Raw genomic sequence first — 20,817 nt, 5'->3', positions numbered from 1 at the left:
CCGCTCCTCAGACAACCCACTCACGTGGTCAGATGCGAGTTTCAGCCTGGTTCCTCAAGGAAGCATGCTCAGAGCCCGTGTGTCTGTGCCACCCTGCCACCAATGAGCCTGCGGACCTGCTGGATGGCTTTGACCGTGGGGACGGGGGCACAGCCACAACCCATCCTGGCACAGAGGATGGCTCCTGCCTCTCCGAGAGGTTCCTGGAGAGAGGAGGGGGACACTGAGGGGACGTGTGTGAACCAGGGGACACTGAGGAGACACGTGTGAGTGAGCTGTGGGGACACTGAGGGGGACACTGAGGAGACACGTGTGAGTGAGCTGTGGGGACACTGAGGGGGACACTGAGGAGACACGTGTGAGTGAGCTGTGGGGACACTGAGGGGGATGTGCGTAAACCATGGGGATGCTGTGGGGACATACATGGGCCACGGGACACTGAGGGGATGTGTATGAACTATAGGGACACGGAGGGTACGTCCGCGAGCCATGGGGACACTGAGGAGACACGTGTGAGCTGCGGGGACACGGGTGGGGACGTGTGTGAACCATGGGCACGCTGAGGGGGCATGCGTGAACCATGGGGACACTGAGGGGGACGCTGGGGAGAACGCCGAGGGGACACGTGTGAGCTCTGGGACACGGAGGGGGACACCGAGGGGACGGACGCGTGTGAACCACGAGGACACGCGTGCGACCCGCGGGTACGCCGAGGGCCCGTGGGTAGCGCGCGGGCGGCTCCGCGGGGGCGCGGAGAGGACGTGCGGGACCCGCGGGCGGCGATGGCGCTGAGGAGACCCGCGCCGGCGACGGGCCCGCGCGGCCGGGCCCCGCGCCGGCGGGGCGGGGCGGGGCGGGGCGGGGCGGGGCGGCGGGCCGGAGTCGCCTCCCCGCAGGCGTGGCCGGGCCGGGCTGGAGCCGGTCCCCGCGCGCGCGCGTCGGGGGCGGGGCCTGCCAGCGGGGCCGGTCAGTCAGTGGGTCGCGCGGCGGGCGGCAGCGGGACACGAGGCGTGCGCAGGCAGCCGGCGAGCCGGGAGGGCGCCGCCGCCGTCGCCGCCTGGCGTGCCGGGCAGCATGGAGGCGGCGGATGAGGAGAAGGCGGGCAACGGCCGCAACGGCCGCGCCGAGGGGCCGGCGGCGGCGGAGCAGCGGGGCGGCGGGGGTCGGCTGCGGGGCTGCTGGGGCTTCCTGCGGCGCAACGCGCTGGTGGTGCTGACGGTGTCGGGGGTGGTGGCCGGCGTGGCGCTGGGAGCCGCCGTGCGCGGTGCGGCGCTGAGCCCGGCGCAGGTGGCCTACCTGGCCTTCCCGGGGGAGCTGCTGCTGCGGATGCTGCGGATGGTGATCCTGCCGCTGGTGGTCTGTAGCCTGGTGTCGGGAGCCGCCAGCTTGGACACCCGCTCGCTCGGCCGCCTGGGAGGCATCGCCCTCGGCTATTTCCTAGGCACCACGCTGCTGGCCTCCGGCCTCGCCGTCGCCCTCGGCTTCATCGTCCGCCCCGGCGCCGGCGCCTCCGCCCTCAACGCTCCCGGTCTGGGGCTGCCGGGCGGCGTGCCCACCAGCAAGGAGACGGTGGACTCCTTCCTCGACCTCGTCAGGTGAGGCCGCCCCGCTCCCCCCCCCCACCTCCTCCCTCCTTCCCGCCCTCCCCGCCGCCGCCGGAGGATGATGACAGACCCGGCGGTGTTGCACGCTGCAGCCGGCGGCCGCCGAACCTTCCCCCCCTCCCCCCTCCTCCTTCTCCTCATCCTCCTCCTTCTTCCTTCTCCTCATCCTCCTCCTTCTTCCTTCTCCTCATCCTCCTCCTTCTTCCTTCTCCTCATCCTGGCTTCTCCAGCGGCACCACTTTCTGCCCAGGTACCTGCAGCCTGGTCAGGTGCAGGGCTGTATGGTGCATCTACCTCTCCCTCCTTTATTTTTAATTTTGGCTGGGTGGCTGCAAGGATGAGTCAAGGCTTGCTCGGAGCTCTGGGTGCCTGGACCCATTTTTGGTCCCACCTCGAGGGAGAGCAGCTCCTGGATGCTTGCTGCGGGGCAGGCATAGCCTTGCCTGGCACCTTCCCCTGCCCCACTGCTTGTCATTGCCCATCTCCCACAGGCAGGGCAGGGCAGCTCTCCCTATCCCTCACATGCACCTTTTTCTTTTATTCCCCCACCCTTTATTCAGTTTCCTCACACAAAGGCCAGCCTGCCTCTTGGAGGTGCAGGCATGGAAATGCAACCCCATGTTTCCATCGAGGATGTACCCTAAACATAGTCCAGCATGAGCAAGGACACCCTGTATGTTCATGAGCTTCCCATCCCACCTCTGCATCTTGCAAAGACAAGACTCACATTCCCCAAAACTACCTGGAAGCAAGGCTTCCACTTCTAACCAGATCAGTCTTTCTGTTTTATCCTTATTCCTCCTTGCAAAGTTGCAGTCTTCACCTTTTTTTTTTTTCCCCCCAGAGCCCATGTTTTCTTGAGATCTGTCCAGGTCTTTAAATAAGACAGAAACAATTACACAAATGAGGCAAGTATCTGGCCAGCTTTTTGAGTATCAGACTTCCAACTGTGGTCTCTTGTCCTTTGATGAATCTTGGTCCAGAACCCCAGACAAGAACAGACGGTGTGTTTTGTTACCCTGGGTCTGGCTCTGCCACACCTGAGTGGTGTTGGGCAGTCGCAAGAAAGTATTACAGGTGCCACAGTAAAGTGGAATAAAGGAAGACAGAGGAGTGTGGAGGTTTGCTGAAACATTGCAGGATGAACGGCTTTGGAGGTGGTAGATGTTGTTACCAAGACGCAAACAGAAGAGTTAAGGGAGGTGACCTGCGTACCACTGAAGTGGCTGGAGAGTTGTGCTTAGTGGATATCTTTGTAATTACGAAGCTGAGTGGGGGATTTTTATGTAGATCGTTTGCTTTTATGAGTTCAGTTTTTCATGTGAGAGACTTTTTAGCTGTGTCTGGGTAAACAGATGTGGCAAAGAAGATAAAAAGAGTTTTTTAAAAAAACAAACCCAAAACAACCCCAGAACTGTAATTACAAATCCATGTTAATGTCCTTTTCTCCACCAGAGAGACGTATGTTCTGTTTGGACAGAAAGTACGTCTGGTTTGTCCCATTGGCAACCATGTACTTTGTGTCCTCAGCCCACCTCTCTGAAAGATCAACAATTAAGGACCTCTCTTAAGGACCAGCAATTCCTGACAGAGCATATTAAGAAGTAATAACAGGACAGTGCGAGTAGGTGGACTGGCTGTGAAGGTGATGTGGAGTTGAATGGAAGTGTAGGCAGGTGAAGGAAAATTACAAAAAAAAGGAGTCAGCCCAACCAGGAGAGTTGGGAATTGTAGCGGTGGCAGCCCCAAGTGCATCCTGGCGTGGTTGCTGTAGCTGGTGTTTCATTCTTGTGTCGCCACGCAGCACAGAGTAGGATATAGCTGAGAAACAGGGCAGGAATGCTCCAGCAAGCTTCAGGCTGTGGGTAACATCTGTGAAGTTGGGAGCAGAAAGCCGCTTCTTGCTCTGGTCTATAAATGCAGGTGGAGAGTTATCTTTGAAGGGGTTGTAATGGTGGTGGGATTGAGTCCTTAACTCTAAAATAATGCTCATAACGATGAGACCTGGGTAAAGCATGCGGGTTGCAGAGGGGTTTCCTTCTGGGAAATGAGGGGCCAGGGGCTTTCCTCCAATGCACGTACAGTGGGCTGTGAATTCAGCTTTTTCTGGGAAGGACTGTTGTAGCCACATTGTTGGGCAGTCCAGTTGTCACAGCAGCGACAGCAGAATCCATTCCAGTAAAGATGTATTTGGACACGGCCATCACTAAAACTCCCAGTCTTAGCACAAATCCCTGACAGACCCAGGGATGGAGTGAGTTATGTGATTTTCTGGAAATAATATCTCTCTCACTCTGCCTCTTTTTTTTTTTTTAACTGTTCTTGAAAATGTGGGTATTCTGGTTTGAGCATTGATCTTAGTCCCTGCTGTAGTGGAAGGTACCACAGTAACCTCATCTTCAGTTAATGAGGCCTTGAGTGTATAGGGCCTGGAGGGCTGAAACTGTTACCTTTAGTTTGGGTGGGTCTTGCAGCATCCTGCTCTTTGCTTTTCCTTTTCTCTCTTTTGGTCATGAAACTTTCTATTAGACACAACAAAACTTTGTTTTCAATTGTGTCACAAGACTGGCTGTGTCCATCAAGGCTTCACTGCTCAGTTTCAGATAAAAGGTAAAAAGGTGGCATGAATGGGTAAACTGAGTCCCCCTACAGCACTGAAAGCAGGTGTAAAAGGTGGCCCAAAGTAAAAACAGCGAAGCAGAGATCACAGCTGTGAGTTGGTATTTGCCATGGCTTCTGCAGGGATGACACAGATTGTCCTTTCCCAGGATGCAGATCCCTTCTGCTTTTGGGAAGTGTATTAGTTAATGACCAAAGATGTTGCTTTCCATTGTTGCAGTGATGTCTGGAGGCCAGCTTAATTCTTGGTTGCGGTTTTCTGTTTCCAAGTCTAAAGCTTCCACACAAACATGCAACTGTGCATGCAGACATGACCTCTGGAAAAGATATTTATCTTGGGCTTTGGTAGCAAATAAATGATGACTTGCTGGTGAACCAAAAGCCTGTCTCTGTTTTGTTTTGTCCATTGACCATAACCTCCAGGTCTAATTTGTCTGCCTTCCTCTGACTGGAGGTGCTGGAGCACCCTCTTGGTTTCCCTTCTGGCAAGTGCAGGAGGCAAGCCTTGAGCATGCCTGGCCAGGGCTTAGGCATGCTGTCCTCTGCCCCAGGATGCAGGTTGGGAACAGCAGAGCTGTCCTGAAGGTGCCTTTGTGCCCCACAGCAGGGATGCTGATGGCTCATGTCATCTCAGGTCTGTCATGTGGGCAGCTTTTGGAGTTCCCTAAAAGATGAGCATGGCCAAAAGCAGGGAGAGACTGCAGCTCAGCTATCACAGCTGGGATCCAGCAAGAGTTAAGAGGTGCTTCTACAAGGCTGATGGCTTAAAAAAACCCCAAACAAATCACCCCAAAAGTGGGGTGTGCTCTGAACTCAAGAGGGGACCTTGGATTTTCTTAACTCTGTCCTATGGCAATGAAGAAAGACAGGCTTCTCCAGAGCATCTGGCATGGAGACCAGCTCAGTTATTCCAAATAGGTGAGTGCTGAGTGCCAGCAGAAGATGAGGAGAGTGAAGGAAAATTTTAGAATTTCTGGTTTCATGCCTTACTCATTTGTTTGGTGGAGAAGGCAAAATGGAGAACGAAGAGCTCTTGTCAGCTTGGCTATGAAGTGGGTAGCAGGTAGAGGCTAGCTGTGGGTTCTGGGGCTGAGCACCCACCTGGGTAGGAGACATGGCAGAGAGCCAGCTTGGTTTGGATCATGCCAGGTGTCTAACCAGGGAGAAACAGGTGAGGAGGAGAGAGGTGGTGACAAGGAAGTGACTCTAGCCACCAGCTAACACAGCCAACCTATAGCTTGTTGGAAAGCAGTTGAAACAGCAGGATCAAATGTTTTGCAAGAATCTATTGATTTAACACTTTTGACTGGCAATTGTCAAGACTGCAAGTTTCGATAAGGTCAGTGTTTTGTTTTAGCTCTGATTTATATTTGCTGATTCAACAAAATTAAACAGTTTCACAGGAACCTATTGATCCTGTCAAAATTTCCAACAGTGGGTGATGCTGCCACTTCATTTCAGTGAGGTCAATGTTTTGCTGTAATTTTATACAAAAGACTTAAGTAGAAAATCTCACTCATCAGGAAGGAACTTTTCAACAAAATGTTTTACAATATTTTTTTAGTGGGGAAAAAAGGTCTGGAACAGGCTTTCTTTGCCCAATTTTGGGATGAAAACATGTTTTGAAACTGGAATTGGCTCTGGGAAGGGAATTCTGATCTTAATCCAGCTCTAGCTGTAACAGTCTGGGGAGGGAAGGAGGTAGTAGCATCATCAGCTTTTTATAGGAGCGGTATGCAGAGGTCCATGTGTCTGCCCTGAGCAGTACGGTCAGGGTTTCTCAGGCTGCCAGGCAAGTCTGCAAAAGCAGTTTAAATTTTTTCGTTCCTTACTGCCCTTTCTGTCTCTCTGCCAGAGGTTACCAGCTCTGCTGCCAAAGGGAGTACCCACGGTGCAGTCAGCAAGCCCACGCATTGGCTCCAAGGACCGTTGGAGCCAGAGGGAACACAGACATGAGCTTGAGTGCAGGGAGAAGCACAGGTTATGTTTTGCTGGCTGGGCTGCAGAGCAGATGGCCAGGGTGGACCATGGGGTCCAGAGCACTCATGCAGTGACCCTTGCTCAGGCACCAGTTGCTCCGGTAGCACTTGTTTCTTGTAGTCTTGCTCCTCCCAGTGAATCACCCAAAAGCAGCAACCACAAAGGCTGTCTCTGAAATCCCAGTGTGGAAAGAGAGCAAAACTTGACTGTTAGGAGAGGAGGGGGAGATGGCACCTTTGTAGTGATAAATAGAATAGGAAGTGGCCAGGGAACAGCTGCAGTTACAGCAACTTTAGGTCCCCAAGATAGGCTAGCCACTGGGTTTCATAGCTGGATGGCTAACTCTTAACTCTGGGGTACCCTCAGAAAAAAGGGAACTAGTAAATGTTAGTGTCCACCTTTGCTTGTATTGTCTTCTGAGCCCAGACCCTCTCTTGAAGTATAGGGATTGCTGACTGATTTTTGTAGGAAGAACTCAACATTTTCATTCATGTGCCTGCACTGTCTGGTGGGGTTTTTTTTAGGAAGCCTCTCAACATTTCTGCTCCTTTCTTTTGTTCTTTATATTCATTACCTTTTACTACTGACTGTCACCACTTATGTTTTATTTTCTAAGCAACGAAGATGCAGACTGGACCATTAAGGCAAAAAGTACCAAATACCTGCTATAAGTAAACACATTTTCAAGTTTCTCTGTGTTAAATGCACACACTCATAAATATGTGTATGTCCAGGGCATGTACTGTGCATCCACATAAATGCAGATGAGAAAAATTGTTGTGTGTTATTGAATGAAAATCTTGGGACAGAAATTAAAATAAAGGTATTGGAGCAATCCAAACTGGGCACTGGCAGGTTGCCACAGATGGCAATAAAGTTGCTGTCTGTGGATTCCTACCATTGAAAACACTTCATTGAAAAAAACCAGCAGATAATGCAACACAGAATATTTTTTTTTCTAGGTTTCCTCACAAAAATATGTTTTCCAACAGCAAAGTTTTTGGCCTTGGAAATGGAACCTTTTTGTAAGAAGCAATGCAAGATGAATGTGTAGTATTTTAGGGTTGTGTTCTGCTTGCTGGGATTTCCCTTCATGCTTTTGCTGCCACAGCAAAGTTGTTTGCAGAGTTCTAGCAAAAGAATCATTTAGAAACAGTTAATAATAATCCCATACAAATGCAATGAAGGCATTCCTGTGCCATCCTTATCCTGCTTGTGGAAAGATACAGGGCAAGGAAGAGAGGAATTCACCTGCAATATCAAACTTGAGAAGGATGGAAGCTACAGCCCCTTTTTGCTCCCTTTACAGCTCCAGGTTTCCTTCGTTGTCTAGGATTTCCAGTAGCAGATGCTGCAGCTTAACTAAGAAATCTGTTACAGCAAAAATACAGTGAGACCTTCTTGCTAAATTCAGTTAGGGGAGTAATGGTCCCTTCTTGTCTGGTGGGAGTAGCTTTTCACTTGAGAAAAGGAAAAAGCTGCATTTAGCTGGCTCTGCATGAGGAGATGGTGGGGTGAGTACAGCATTCAAACACAACGTATTCAGACCCTGAAACTCCTGCACTGGTGCTGCTGCTTTCTGGTTTCTATTTTAAGATGATCTGAGATGGGTGCTTTCTCACACTGTGTGTTGTGCAGGTATGTGGAGGTTTTCTGGCTCAGCCCAGCTGCCGCTCCAGCCCCAGGACACAGCTGTCACCCTTGACAGCTGTCTGATGGATTTCTGATTTTTGGGGGCGGGGGGGGGCTGTCTGCATGACTTCCAACAGGCAGAGAGACTTTTCCTGCCTGGTGCTTGGCAAGGGGAGTAAAGTCTCTCTGTACAACCTACTTTGCCTTTACACCACAAAGGCAGTTGGATCCATGCATGGGTAATCCATCCCTCTCCATGGAGCAAGGTCCCCAGCAGCAGTGGAGCATCAGGGGTGCATGCAGCACATCTGTCCCCCTGCCGTAATGTCATGCATTGCTGGCTCATCTCATTCTTGCCACATACAGCGAGTTTCGTCTCTCTGAATCACAGGGCCAAGGGTGCCTGATCCCAGACCCCTGTGCTGGGCTCCTTATCACCTAGACTCAGGGTTTCCTCAGTGGTGTGCTCTTGTGATAGCCCACGCCTGCTTCAAAAAGGCGATTGCGTTCTCTGGCACAGGGCATGGCAGCAGCAGAGATGGGGCCATGAGAAACAGCAGCAACAGTCAACAATCCAGTGATACAACAATGGTGATATCCTTAAACTCCATGTTCACATCTGGTATGGCCTTTCAAAGCAAAAAACCTTTCTCAATATTTGGTCTGCATGGAAAAAACAACTGGCAGATGCCCACATTTAATTCTCATGCTCAATTACCCAGCTCATCAGCTTTCCTGTTTGCCGGTTCACCGGGACAGGAGGGGTGTTCATGCTTTCCCCTGCAACTCCTCTGCTTGGGCTTGGGGACATGGCGAACGCTGGCTCACAGGGAGAGAGCTAGGTCTGGGTTTCTCTGGTGGGTGATATTTGCCTTGCTGTGCACCATGAGCAAAGCCTGTAGGCTCAAGCACATGATGAGCCCAGGCAGGTCACCAGCCAGCTTTTGGCTCTCCCTGGAGCATGCAGCATCCTGACCTGGTTTTTTTTAGGTGCTGCTGTGGTGTTCTTGCACAAATCCATCTTAAGGTAAAAAACTGCGGTCTGACACACCCATAATTAAAGCTTAATTTAATTCCCACGCTGACTGATCTTAGGTGAGCAATGAGTGTAGTCTGTGCAGAACTTGTGCCTCTAAGGTAAGCCATTTGTTGGTTGCTTTTTATGACCCAACAGATTTTGTTCTTAAACTTCAGGATCTGAAACAAAGAGGAGCAAAACATTATTTTACATGTTGTTGGGACTTTGCAGCCAGGTGTACTTAGAAGTTGGATTGAACAAAACACAGCTTCTTCTGAGCTGCTGAATTAAGATGCAAAATTTTAATTGGTGGATTGTCAGAAATGCTGTTTGCTGTCCTCAGAGTCGAGTCCTGTGACCACTGCTCCAGGAATAAAGAAGAGAGACTGCTATATGCTCGTATTTGAATAGCTTTAGTGCTATTCACACTTGAAGCAAGAACTCGCCTCTTGCTTTGCTGTAGCAGGCATCACTCAAGTATGTGCTTTAAGTATATGCTTGGAGTTAAGTTAGTGTTTAATTACTGAGGCCCATGCCTGACATACTGTGTAAATTACGGAGGGTTTGGTTTCTTGGCCACAGTTAAACATTGGAGAACCGTATTGTTTAGGCTTTAGGATTGCTTCCCTTGGCTTTGTTTTGTCAGGATGGAAAAGCTGATTTTAAAAAAAAAAAAAAGGTAATTTGATTTCTGGTTGGTTTTCAGTCTTTTTTCATCTCTCTGATTCTTCAAAATCTAGTCAATTCTTTTTTTAAAAAAATAATCATCTTGCTTATATAAACCTTATATAAGGTTTTTATTCACTGGAGAGTTCCATCCGTGCAAGAATTGGTGGACATTAGCTGTTCCATTGATTTTATTTGACTAATTCTTAAGCATCTTTGCAGAATTAGAGCTCACTTTCCTACTTTCAGACAGACAGCTGTATTGTCAAATTTTAAGGAGAAAAAGTTGCTGTTTCTTTCATGCTCAGTGGAATGTAGACTCCAGAAGCCAAGTTATTCTTACAGCAATTTGGCTTTTGCAACTGCCTTCTAATACACTTGCAATGCAACAGAGAGGCAGGCTGAGGTAGCTCACAGCAGCCACTTGTTTGATGAAGGTCCGTGTACTTTACATCGCTGTCAAGGCTGTAGGAAAACCCTCACTGTGTGGCAGGATAATGGAGCTATGCAATGGAAAAGACCAGTATCCTTATCTGTGCCATTTTTTAATCTACCTCTTGCTTTCAATGATTTGACTCTGCTGCTCCATTTCTTGCTGTGGTTCGGATTTGTACTTTCCATGTCATTCATGGAATGATCACAACTGAAAGCCTGATTTAAAATTATGTTTGCCAGGGTAACTATGGCAAGAACTGTGGGGGGAGGTTAGCAGGGCACAGCCTGGAGGTAGCTGCAGCTTCCTTGGAGCAGTGCAAGGAGCAAAGATGGGGAGCAGCTACCGAAGTGTGTTTTGCCGCAGTTAACTGGCTTTAGGTAAGGTCTTTTGTTTCCTTACCGTAAGAGTTGCCATGCCTCCTTGATGCATTCAGCTGGCAGTGTTTTCAGTTAGTACCTAGACCCTTCCTGCCCTCACCAGGCTAGGGTCCTGTCGTGACCCCAAAGATGAGCTTTTATTCCTATTTTGCTTTCTGACACAGCAAAAAAAGCTGCCATTTGGCTAGGGGAACACATGCTCTTTTCCCACCATAAGGGGGGAAAGAAGTGTAGCAGTAAAAACAACTATAAAATACAAGAAGCAACTTTTTCCTTACATGGTCCAGTTAACCATTTTTCCTGCCCTTGTCGCTTCATAGATGCATATGTACACTGGATGCCCAGTAGAAGTGTATGTCCCTTTGCATGCTATCCTCTCTGCTCAAACCTGGTGCTCGATTTGCATTTCTGTACGAAAGCACTACCAAATTCAGATGTTGCAACTTTCCATATGACTTGCCTCTGCTTTCATCTGTGCTGTTTAACTATTTAAGCCCTTGCAGACAACTCTGGCCTGTGACATTGTTCTGCTTTACCTTGGTGTTCAGGGAAGCTGACCTTGTTGTGTTGAAGGGTTAAGCTGTTCTCTTAAGTGGATTTTGCTGATTGGATTGTCCTTCATGTTGATGCTGTGAGCAAAGTGTAATCACATGAGTAATGTTAAAAATCTGCCTGACCCTGGAGGCCATAAGCTGTTGCTGCAGCTGGTGTGGCTAAGCCAGTTTCTGTAGCCACTGGCTGATGGGTGTGTATAACTAACATGGTGTCTGATCGCCTCTGGTGTCACTGCCGAAATGGTTAGGTGTGGCAGACAAGCAGGGACCTTTTTATGTGAGCAAAAGAAGATGGCATTCACACCTCTGGAGATGTAGCAAGACATCTGCTCTGTGCTGCCATGGTGTCTTCTTCTGTAGTATGTACCTCACTAATGCAAATATGCTTGCCTTTGCAAAACTAATTCAGTTTCTGAGAGTAAAACACCTTGGTGCCTTTATTTTAGAAGTTTTACAAGAACTATTTCATTTTCTTGTTTGTATTTTACAGAAACCTGTTTCCTGCAAATCTTGTTGCTGCAGCTTTCCGAACGGTAAGATGCGTGGACTTTGGATGTGAGCTACAGCGCACAGACAGACAAAGTGACTGCTCTTTTTGGAAAAAGGACTAGAAAGATGGTGTAGAAAATACCAAAAGTTAATTTACTTATAGTAGGTGGGATTTCTAAAAGCACCTGACATAATCAGACGTACAACTTCCATGGCAAATGGTTTGATTTTGAAAAATACTCCTCAAACAAAAGTATATTCATAGCCTATGTTTTGTACCTCCACCAAAAATGTTCTTTAAACTTTTGTACTTTGGGTGCCATGTTGGGCAGCAATAGCAACCCTTAGTGCCGGGCTGCTTATCACTTTGCAGGATCTAGTGAGGAAACCCTTGGGTACCTAGTTTGGAGCTGGGCTCAGAATAGACAAGGCTGAAGACTTTTAGGCTCCTCTGTGTAAGCATTACCTGTTGCCTGATGCTTTTATTCAGTATTTTCCATTGTATCCCTTGCTGGATTAATTGCTCAGCCTGGCTTCTCTTCCAACAGAGGACCAAGTATGGTAGGATGGTAACTGGCACCACAACATAGTGTGGTTTAAACTGATGGACAGGAGCTGTGGGGCTCCAAGAAGATTTTGATTTAGTTCTTATTGCTAACTTTAGATGTCAGGATAGACACTGTTGAGAATATTGCTATGGGGCAGAGTGATTCTTTGTGATACAGGAGAAGAATAATAGTTTTTGCCTTTATGGTATTCTGTTGTTTGCTTTTGTATCAAAACCAAGATCAAACTCTTAAAATCAAGTTCCTTTTTGAGTGTACATATAATACAGTACAAGTCAATATGCCATAAATAAAAATAGGAACAGTACAAAAATATCATTAAGAAAAAGATATTCTGTGATACCTCAAGTGTCAGGGTTCTGCATGTTCAGGGATGAAATAAAGAAGTCCTCCTTTCTTCTGTGCTGCTATTTGCACAGGTAACTGGCAAGTACATAAGCTTTTCTGTCCCCTATTTTATATCTAAAGAAAACAAGCCAAAGAAGTGTCCTGCTTTTGCGAGGCGTCTAGCTTATTTATCAAAGTAAACTGTTGCCCCAGATTTTAGATTTTTTACTGACAATTTTAATGGCTGCCTCACCATTTCTAACAGTGAAACAGCGCAAGCACCACTTGCCTTCTGCAGGAGCCAGTGCGACGCGACAGTGTGGTGTGTGAGCAACAGCAGGGTGGAGGAAAGGGGAATTCCTTGGCTGCTGCCCAAACCTGGGAGCTCAGGGGGTCACAGAGCACTTCTCGGCTGCCACATGGGGAAGGAGCTGTGTATACTGTCAGTCCCTTTTCTTGCGTAGGACAGGCTTATTAGCCTCCACAGTATGGTCTCCAGAAAAAGTCTTCCTAACAGTAATCTCCTCCTTGTGAAATGCTAGGTGATATGGTCATATTGATGATCTGATCGGCAAACATAGTGGTTTTGTTTGGGCTTTTTTCTTACCTGCAGTATGCGACAGAATACAAGATGCTGCTCAGAAACACTACCTCTGGAAATGTCACGTGGGAGAAGGTAAGGTCACTTCTTATGTTTTTATACAAACCTTTGTCAATTGTAATATTTGACTATGCAGACTTTAATCCTTTCTAGCAGTCATTGGAAAGAAACAAATACTTGTCTTTGCCTGGAACTGAGACACGTAAAGCCAGGTGAGTTACCCACAGCCACATAAGAAAGCTATGATGGATAGGAAAGTTGGGCTTAATAGATCTGACCCTTGAGACCTTACTTTTAGGCCATGCTTTCTTAGACCTGGTCTCGCTTGATCTAAATTTTGATTAGTCACTCTGCCTAATGTTTCCAAATAACTTTCTGTAGACTAGAATTAAATAGCAATCAGGTTGGCTGAATATGTCCCTCAAACCTTACTCTTCATTAACAATTTGGAGACAATGAGCTTTTTTCCACTACCCAAGGCTCCTAAAAAAAAGAAAAAAAAGAGGTTAGTTGAGAATTTTTTCTTGTTGCCACGCTGCTGAAATTTTGTTTGAAGCAGTAACAAGTGGTCTGAAGGAGTAAAAATTATAGACAGAACATTACAAATAGGCTGCTATTGCAATGGTGTCAAAAAAGAAACTAATTTGCAGGTGTAGCTGAGGTAGAGAGTGTTCTCTTCCATATGGAGCTTGTAGAACTTCCAGAAATGTTCTATATCCTGTTGAATCGCATCTCTCCTGCAGCATGGGGCTATCAAACATCTTTATAATTGGCCAGAGCCAACATATTGCAAGTCCAGCAATAATTACTGTTGTCTTACAGGCAGCATCCTATGAAACAAACCCAGTATCCCAGCCTGCGATGTGTCACCTCACTCCAAATGAAGTATCTCATGTGCTTTCATGGGATTTTGGGGAGATGGGTCTGACACTGGAGATTACTTTCAGGGTTATTTTCTTTTTCTCGGGCTCATTCTGACTATCTGAGATCAGTAGCGGATGTTGGGTTACTACATCTTTAATATGATTTGAATGCCCCTAGGGCAAGAGGCTTGTAATGTTTGTATTTGTCGTGGAAGGGCTCAGCTGAGGCTTGCCCACCAGTTTGTAAAACCATCGAGGGAAAAAGCAGTTTATGCATATCCAGAGGGACTCTCAAGTATATCCCTGAGTGCAGGAAGTACTGGCCTCATTACTTTTTCCTCACCACGCATGGTGTGTGAGCAGGTGATGCAGAACAGTGTGTTTCTGAACTCTGCTTTCAGCTGGTGGGCTGAACTTTCACCAGCCCTGGGGGCAGGGTGATAGGTGACTTGGATGGTGCAAGAACTGAGCAGGGGAAAAGTCAGCCCATGCCTAGAAGCCTGCTATCACACAGTGAGTGGTTTCACTGGGGAAGAAGGCAGCTCCATCTGCCCAGGCCTACGAGATTGCATTAGCCCAGATCTGTACTCACCCCATCTGACACGGATGCACAGCAGTAACTGCAGAAGGACCATGTGATCCTGAAAGAGCACTTTCTCTTCTCATGCCATTATATCCTTGGACAGTACATGCCTGTGCAGCCTCGTGCTACTAAAACCCAAGTTCAATATGAAAGGCTGTAACAATGTGCACTTAGACATGTGTGTTTGCTTACAGAGGGTAAAGTTATTCTTCATTTAAGCAGGGCTAAATGAAAGGTGAATAAGACTCTTCTTATTCAGTTTCAGTGTCAAGTTTGATAGGGTCTTCTTGGCAACCAAGCACGGATCAGGGCCAACCATACCCATTGGACGTAGGCTTGGCTGTTGAATGCTTCTTTAATGCTTGTTCAAATCCATCACTCTTCCTCAAGAGATAAGAATGCATCTTTTGACAATTTAAAATGTAAGATTCTTTTTCAGTTTTCTTCTTTCCTTTTCCCACTTATCAGACTCGTGTTTTATGCAATATCAGAAAAAATATTATGAATTTGTCACTGATGCCTGTTTTTGCCAGTGGTTATGATGTGATTTCTGGTATTAGTTTTCCAAAACCTTTCTTCAGTTGTTGGGGCGGAACCAGAGCTGAACTTATTTAATTCTAGAAGACGTCCTACTGCCTCTAGAGAAGAGCAGACCAAATAAAAAGAAAGCATCGTCTCAGTTTTGTTAGCTCAGTTTCAGTACTGATCTGGCCATATTATTTATGGATAGAAGAGGGTTAAGTTTGGAGAGGAAGAATACGATTTTTGGATAATACGTAGTATAAATATCATAACGATAGAAGTTGGGTTCCAGGGAAACAAGATGATATCCCTATCAAATGTTTTCTTTCATCAGCAGAATATTTGATTGAAGAGGAGAAATGTTTTCTTTCTACTTTGTATATGAATAGTGTAGAGCGAACTTTTCCATTAATTTTATTTCCCCTCCCCCCCACTGGTTAATAGGCCCTGTCTTCTCTCGATGATACGAATAGTGGGGCACGTAGATGTCTGCTCAGCCATGTCCTTTTTGTTGTTTCACATGCTCCCCTTATGTTTACCTAGCTTTTATGGCTATGTCCTCTCTGTCTCTTTGGCAGTGAGGCTTCCTGGGGCATGGACTATCTCAGTTCCCCATCTGCAGCACAGGGAGGTTGTGGGGGCTCTGAGTTCCTCTTGTGGCAGCAGTAAAAATACACAAACGGGTGATTGCTCTTCTTCCTCACATCACGTGGCTACATTTTTTTTTTCAGCCACCTACTACTGGGACAGCTCAATATCAGCAGTTGTTTCCTTGATAAGCATTTTGTTTCAAGGGCTAAAAAACAACAGGATCTTCAGAGAGATTCAAGGACCAGAAGAGCTCCATGAATCTTCCTACCAGAATACGTAATTTCAAGCAAACAGTAACGCATCCCATAGTTTATCCAGGAACAAAGCTCTCGTTAAAGCTGTTTTTGTTTGGTGTCCACAATGCTGCTTGGTTTGGCAGCTCCTTTGGGGTGATGCACTCTTCTGTTAGAGTACAAAAAGACTGTTCAGCATCTGCCAGTTTTAGAGGCTGGGACTGAGAGAATCTTCCGCTGAGGATTTACTGCTGGACTCCTTCCATATTGTGCTGCAAGGAGGTGAAATTCCCTGAACACTGCAGATTGTCCTCTTTATTTACAGGGAGCAATTTCTTGCAGTAAGTTACTACTCCATGCAAATGATGGACCTTCTGCCTACATCTGTGGTGATGGGAGGCAATGGTCAATGTTGTGTATTGTAAAGCAATTGGCTCAAGAGGGAGAAGGAGAGAGCAAGACCTGAAAAGGGTGGCAGGATGACAGTGAGTAGAGGGAAACAGCTAAGAAGTTTTCGGTGGCTGTGCACAGAGTCCTCCCTCTGGTCACCAAGAATTCAACGGTCCCCAGATCACAAGACCTAGGCTTGAAGTACTAGTAAGGGTGAGCACTTGGAGAACAGCAGCAGCAGCAATCGCAGTGCCAGGAGCAATGTGGAGAGAGACATCTCTGAGGGTGAAGGAAGACTAAACTTCATGTATTATCATTCTGGAGAGGTATAGGGGAGTTTGAGGAGAACTGGCCAATTTATGCACAGTAGGCCACTGTGTAGGTTAAGATGAAAAGTGAGAAGCCACCTGTGTCCTGGCTGTAGCTAACTGGAGCTGCTGCTATCTCTTGCCCTCCTCTAGCTTCCCAAGAACAAAATTTGGCAAGCCTTTGGCACTTATGGCTCTGAAGAAGGTGGAGTGGCTGATGCTTGTGGGGACTGAATGACATAGAAGAGCTCTGGACTTCTCTAGTCAGGGAAGTGACGTTCCAAATTAAGCTCTAGGCGCTCTGGCCCTTGTTTTCCTGAGTGCCTCCCAAGCTCTGTGCTGCTCTGTGACCCTGTGTGCCCTATGCAGCTGGTGGAAGCTGAGCAATCCTCTTGCACGTTCACTACACTCCGGCTCGTTCCTGAGACTAGATCTCTGAGAAGCCCAAATGGTAGCAGGTTGCTGCGCTTTAGGCTCATACCGCTGCATTTAACGAGTTGAGAAGCAAATCTCCGGTAGGAGGAGTTTAATGGGTGGAGATGCTTTGCAAAACATCAGTATAGTGTAGCATAATGGCATTTCCTCCCAGTAACATCCAGGTCAGGAGGCTGGGCACTTTCAGCAGCTTGAAACACTGAATTTCTGTTCCAAAGGAAAGATTGATACTATTTTTTTCTGAATGACAACAAAACCAAAAGAGCATTCAATGTTTTTAGGATTTTTGTGTGTGTGGAAAAAGTTTAGGGTCATTATGATGAAATTCTGTTCCAAGCTGAACTTTTCATATTAGCCTTGTATCAAATTAACCCAGTATAAGATGTTATATTATAAAATAACAAGTTGAAAAAAACATAACAAAGTGAAAAGTTGTGTCAAAATGAAAAAGTGTTGCATTCACTCCATATGAATGAAGAAGTGTTTCTTTTCTGGGGTAAAAATGTTCATGTTTTGCCCAAGTTGACATTTCCCAGAGAAAGCTTTGGGTTTGATAGAATGGCATGGCAGCATTATTTTACTACAGATTTACTTTCTTCCTGCTAATAAATTAGTCATAAAATTTGAGACTTGTACATCAATTTGTACATTGTTACTGATAAATTGTCACTGAAATTTTGTTAGATTTTCTTCAGCCTTATGGTAAACCTTATCTCCTACCCTAGAGTTATGTTTTACCAACAGAAGTGAAAAATAGAAAAATGTGCACAGACCGTTTATTCAATTAATAGGAGGGTGTCGGTTTTTTTGTCTAACTTTTCTAACCGCAGGAATGTTCAGGACTTTCAGGCACACAAAACAGAATACAGAGAAAACTATCCAGACAGAAAAGTGTTACTGTGTGTGGAGAAAACAGCACGTTTCTTGAGACATCTCTGGAGATAGAGTGCACCCCTTTCATAATATCATGTCCATGTTTTCAATTCTTTCAATCAGAAATCAAACAAATACTGACAACTTAGCCCTGAGCAAGCAGCTACCATAAAAAATTGCAGATCCTATGTCTAATTATTTTGTAGCTAGCAAATATAAAAAGCCAGAACCTTCATTGTTTGTAAACACTTTTGTTAACAGCAGTGTAGCCTTCATGCTTTTGTGTGTAATTTATGTTTTATCCCCTTCCCTGCAGTACTATGTTTCCACCTGCCACTAAGAGACAGTCCAGTTCAGCAGTATACTTCCAGGAAAAATATCATCTCAAGCAGGCTCGTTTTGTCAGATTTAGCAGATCAGTATCCCAAGTTCTTTAGTCAATATTCATTTTAAGATTTTAGCTCAGAATATATTTTTCTTTCCTAGTGTTGAGCTGGTGTCTACTCAAACTAGCCGGAAGGCCAAAACTTGTACACAAACCTAATCTGTTTTAGAAGCCCTTCCAAATAAAACAACAATTCGACATGTTGAGCTTGTACTGCCAAGTTGCAGGGGGAAAAAACCCAGTTTGTCAAAACAATTATATTTTTACGTAGCCACAAGAACATTCATTCAATTCATATGATTGCCAAACTACACTGCCAAACAAGCTTAGCTCTCTTTGAGAAACAAACCATGAAGGACCAGCAGAGCAGACTTGTAAGTAGACTAGTTTTTGTCAATAGGTGGATCCTGGTTTTATCCTCTTGCTTTTACCATGCAGCCACATGATTTCTGAGAAGGGTAATAGGTATTTCTTCTGTTTTGTCTGTATCTCCCACAGCTGATGTGGACAGATGAATGAGTAGGTTTCCACAGTTTGCTACCCTTCTCTGCCCCTCTCCACTCCTTCTGCTTCATAACATTGGTTGTTTTCTCATGGTTTTCACCTTGGTATAAATATTGCACTAAAGCAGTGGAGCTGGCATTTTCTGAGAGCAGATTCCTATCAGAGGTATCAGGAAATAAGAACATATTTGGGGCCAGACTGCTGCAAGCCTCTTGTAGGTATGATTTGTTTAGGTGGTAGAATATCATAGTGCCAACAGTGAATGATAATCAGAGCTAGGAAGTCAATATTTCCAGTATCTGCCATTTATGCCTGAGGTCTCTCCTACACCTATCTTCCCTTACGGGGAAACAGGGATGAAAGTTTCAGTCTTTTAACCGCACACATGTGATTGGTGCCCATGCTGTTTTGCATCTGTAGTGGAGCTTGTCTTGAGTAAACTGGGGAGGTTTCTTGTTCAGGTCACGGAGAGCACATGTATCATATTGAAGGGCATGAGGGGAGGTAGTAGCAGGCCCTTTCCTTCTCCAGTGAATCCATGCCAGCTCCTAACTAGGGAAGTTTGTATCTGCACTGCATCCAGATCTTGTTTGGTTCCCTTCAACAAAATAGGTTCTTCCTTCCCAAAATAGGTTCTGTGTGTTGATTTCAGATCAGTCAGGCAGCAACAAAATGAGGTGACCCTTTTGTTGGGTTTTGTGCCGGTCTTGCATCTAACAAGCCTTCTTTTTTTGCTTCTACAGATCCCTGTTGGTACTGAGATTGAAGGGATGAATATCCTGGGACTGGTGCTGTTCGCTCTGGTTTTAGGAGTGGCATTGAAAAAGCTCGGTCAGGAAGGGGAAGATCTGATTCGCTTCTTTAATTCATTCAATGAGGCAACTATGGTCTTGGTTTCCTGGATTATGTGGTAAGTGTGTGACTGCAGATAAATCTGCAATACAATATTATGCTCAGTTCTGGAATCTCACCATTTATCCATCTCTCCAGCTTTTTCCTACCTGATCCCTCATCACAGCAAAAGTGAATGTCATGGTGTCACATAATGGGGTCTTTTCTTCTTGCTTGTGCCCTGTAATTACACAGCTTAAGGTATCAGTCTGGTACACTTCAGAGGGTTGCTTAAAAATCCTCTCCAGGACTCCTTTTTGATTGATTAGTGGAAAGAAGGCTCTCTATTTCAAAGCAGCATAAGCCTGTGGCTAGCCGCCATCACGTGCCTAAAGGCACTGGCCTTGAATGAATAAAGGAGATGTGAGCAAGTAAGGAATATGGTTGTGTGAAGGCCAGAGATGTTTGTGCTTGGAGTGCAATTGCAAATGCAGTGCATAACTAAAATCATACTCGTAGCTTCATGCCTTGATTTTTCTGTTGGTCAAAAGGTTACTTGTACTGATCTGAAAGATAACTGAGGAGATGAGAAGGTAGCCCACTCACTGGTATTGGTTTGGGAGAAACCCTGTGGAGTGCATGCATATGGAGCCCCATCTGTCTATTGCATCAAAGGCTGATGGAGAGCCTATGGCCCTTTGTATAGAAGGGAGGAACAGTCTCCAGGGCTATGCTTTCCATCCTATTGAAACAGTAGTGCTAGCTACTAAGTGTTTTGTCATTGTTATCAGCAGAGCCTGAGTTATACAGTGGATCTTTAAATCTCTGTTCCACTTCTAAGATCTCTTTCATTTTCTTGGGTTAAGCAGGAACTAATGTTACTAGAAGAGCGATCAACTGTTTCTTTCTTGTTTGTACTTGCTTCTCCAGAGATGCTTCTCTTTTCCATTTCACATCCCTGAGTGTAAGTATTTCCTAAGGTTGATTGTTTATTTTGCCTCCTGCTTATTAATGAACAAATCCATTATTTCATTTACCTCCCATGTTTATGGGGTGGATATTGCTCTGACTGATCTCACAAAGCTTTTGGCACAAAAAAAAGTCTATATGTTAGGAACTGGAGCGCGCTGAACTTTCTCCAAGAAACCAGCATTGGAGGAGGCAGGCACCTCTAGAGAGCGGTTCAGGCCACCTAAGGTGGGGTAGGACCAGCTTCCTAACTCGGTTTTCCGTCAGGTAGGCTGAATCTGGGTCTCAGAGCATCATGGCTGTTCTTGTGCAGCTGGATGGGTGTAGGCTGCTCCTCTGAAACCAACAGTACTAATACCTCACATGCAAAAATAAAAACATTCGTAAGGACAACTAGCTAACAAATTAACAGTGGGACATTTCTTGCTCCCTTTCCAAAGCTGTTGGGAAAGCTATAAGCT

At 46.2% G+C, this 20,817-nt stretch overlaps 1 protein-coding gene across 1 annotated transcript in view; it reads left to right on the top strand.

Annotated features, from left to right (window-relative positions):
- The first annotated feature begins 1,045 nt into the window (after positions 1 to 1,045).
- SLC1A4 (solute carrier family 1 member 4) overlaps positions 1,046 to 20,817 on the top strand; it is a 37,543-nt gene continuing 17,771 nt past the window's right edge. The window contains exons 1-4 of the mRNA XM_049801002.1: positions 1,046 to 1,595; positions 11,377 to 11,419; positions 12,882 to 12,944; positions 19,300 to 19,466. Coding sequence (XP_049656959.1) covers positions 1,075 to 1,595; positions 11,377 to 11,419; positions 12,882 to 12,944; positions 19,300 to 19,466 — 794 coding nt within the window. The 5' untranslated portion in view covers positions 1,046 to 1,074. The remainder of the gene's footprint in view (positions 1,596 to 11,376; positions 11,420 to 12,881; positions 12,945 to 19,299; positions 19,467 to 20,817) is intronic.

The sequence above is a fragment of the Accipiter gentilis genome, chromosome 5, assembly GCF_929443795.1.
Source record: "Accipiter gentilis chromosome 5, bAccGen1.1, whole genome shotgun sequence".
NCBI lineage: Eukaryota > Metazoa > Chordata > Aves > Accipitriformes > Accipitridae > Astur > Astur gentilis.
The sequence above is the reverse complement of the archived record's forward strand: the minus strand, read 5'-3'. Positions and strand labels throughout refer to the sequence as shown.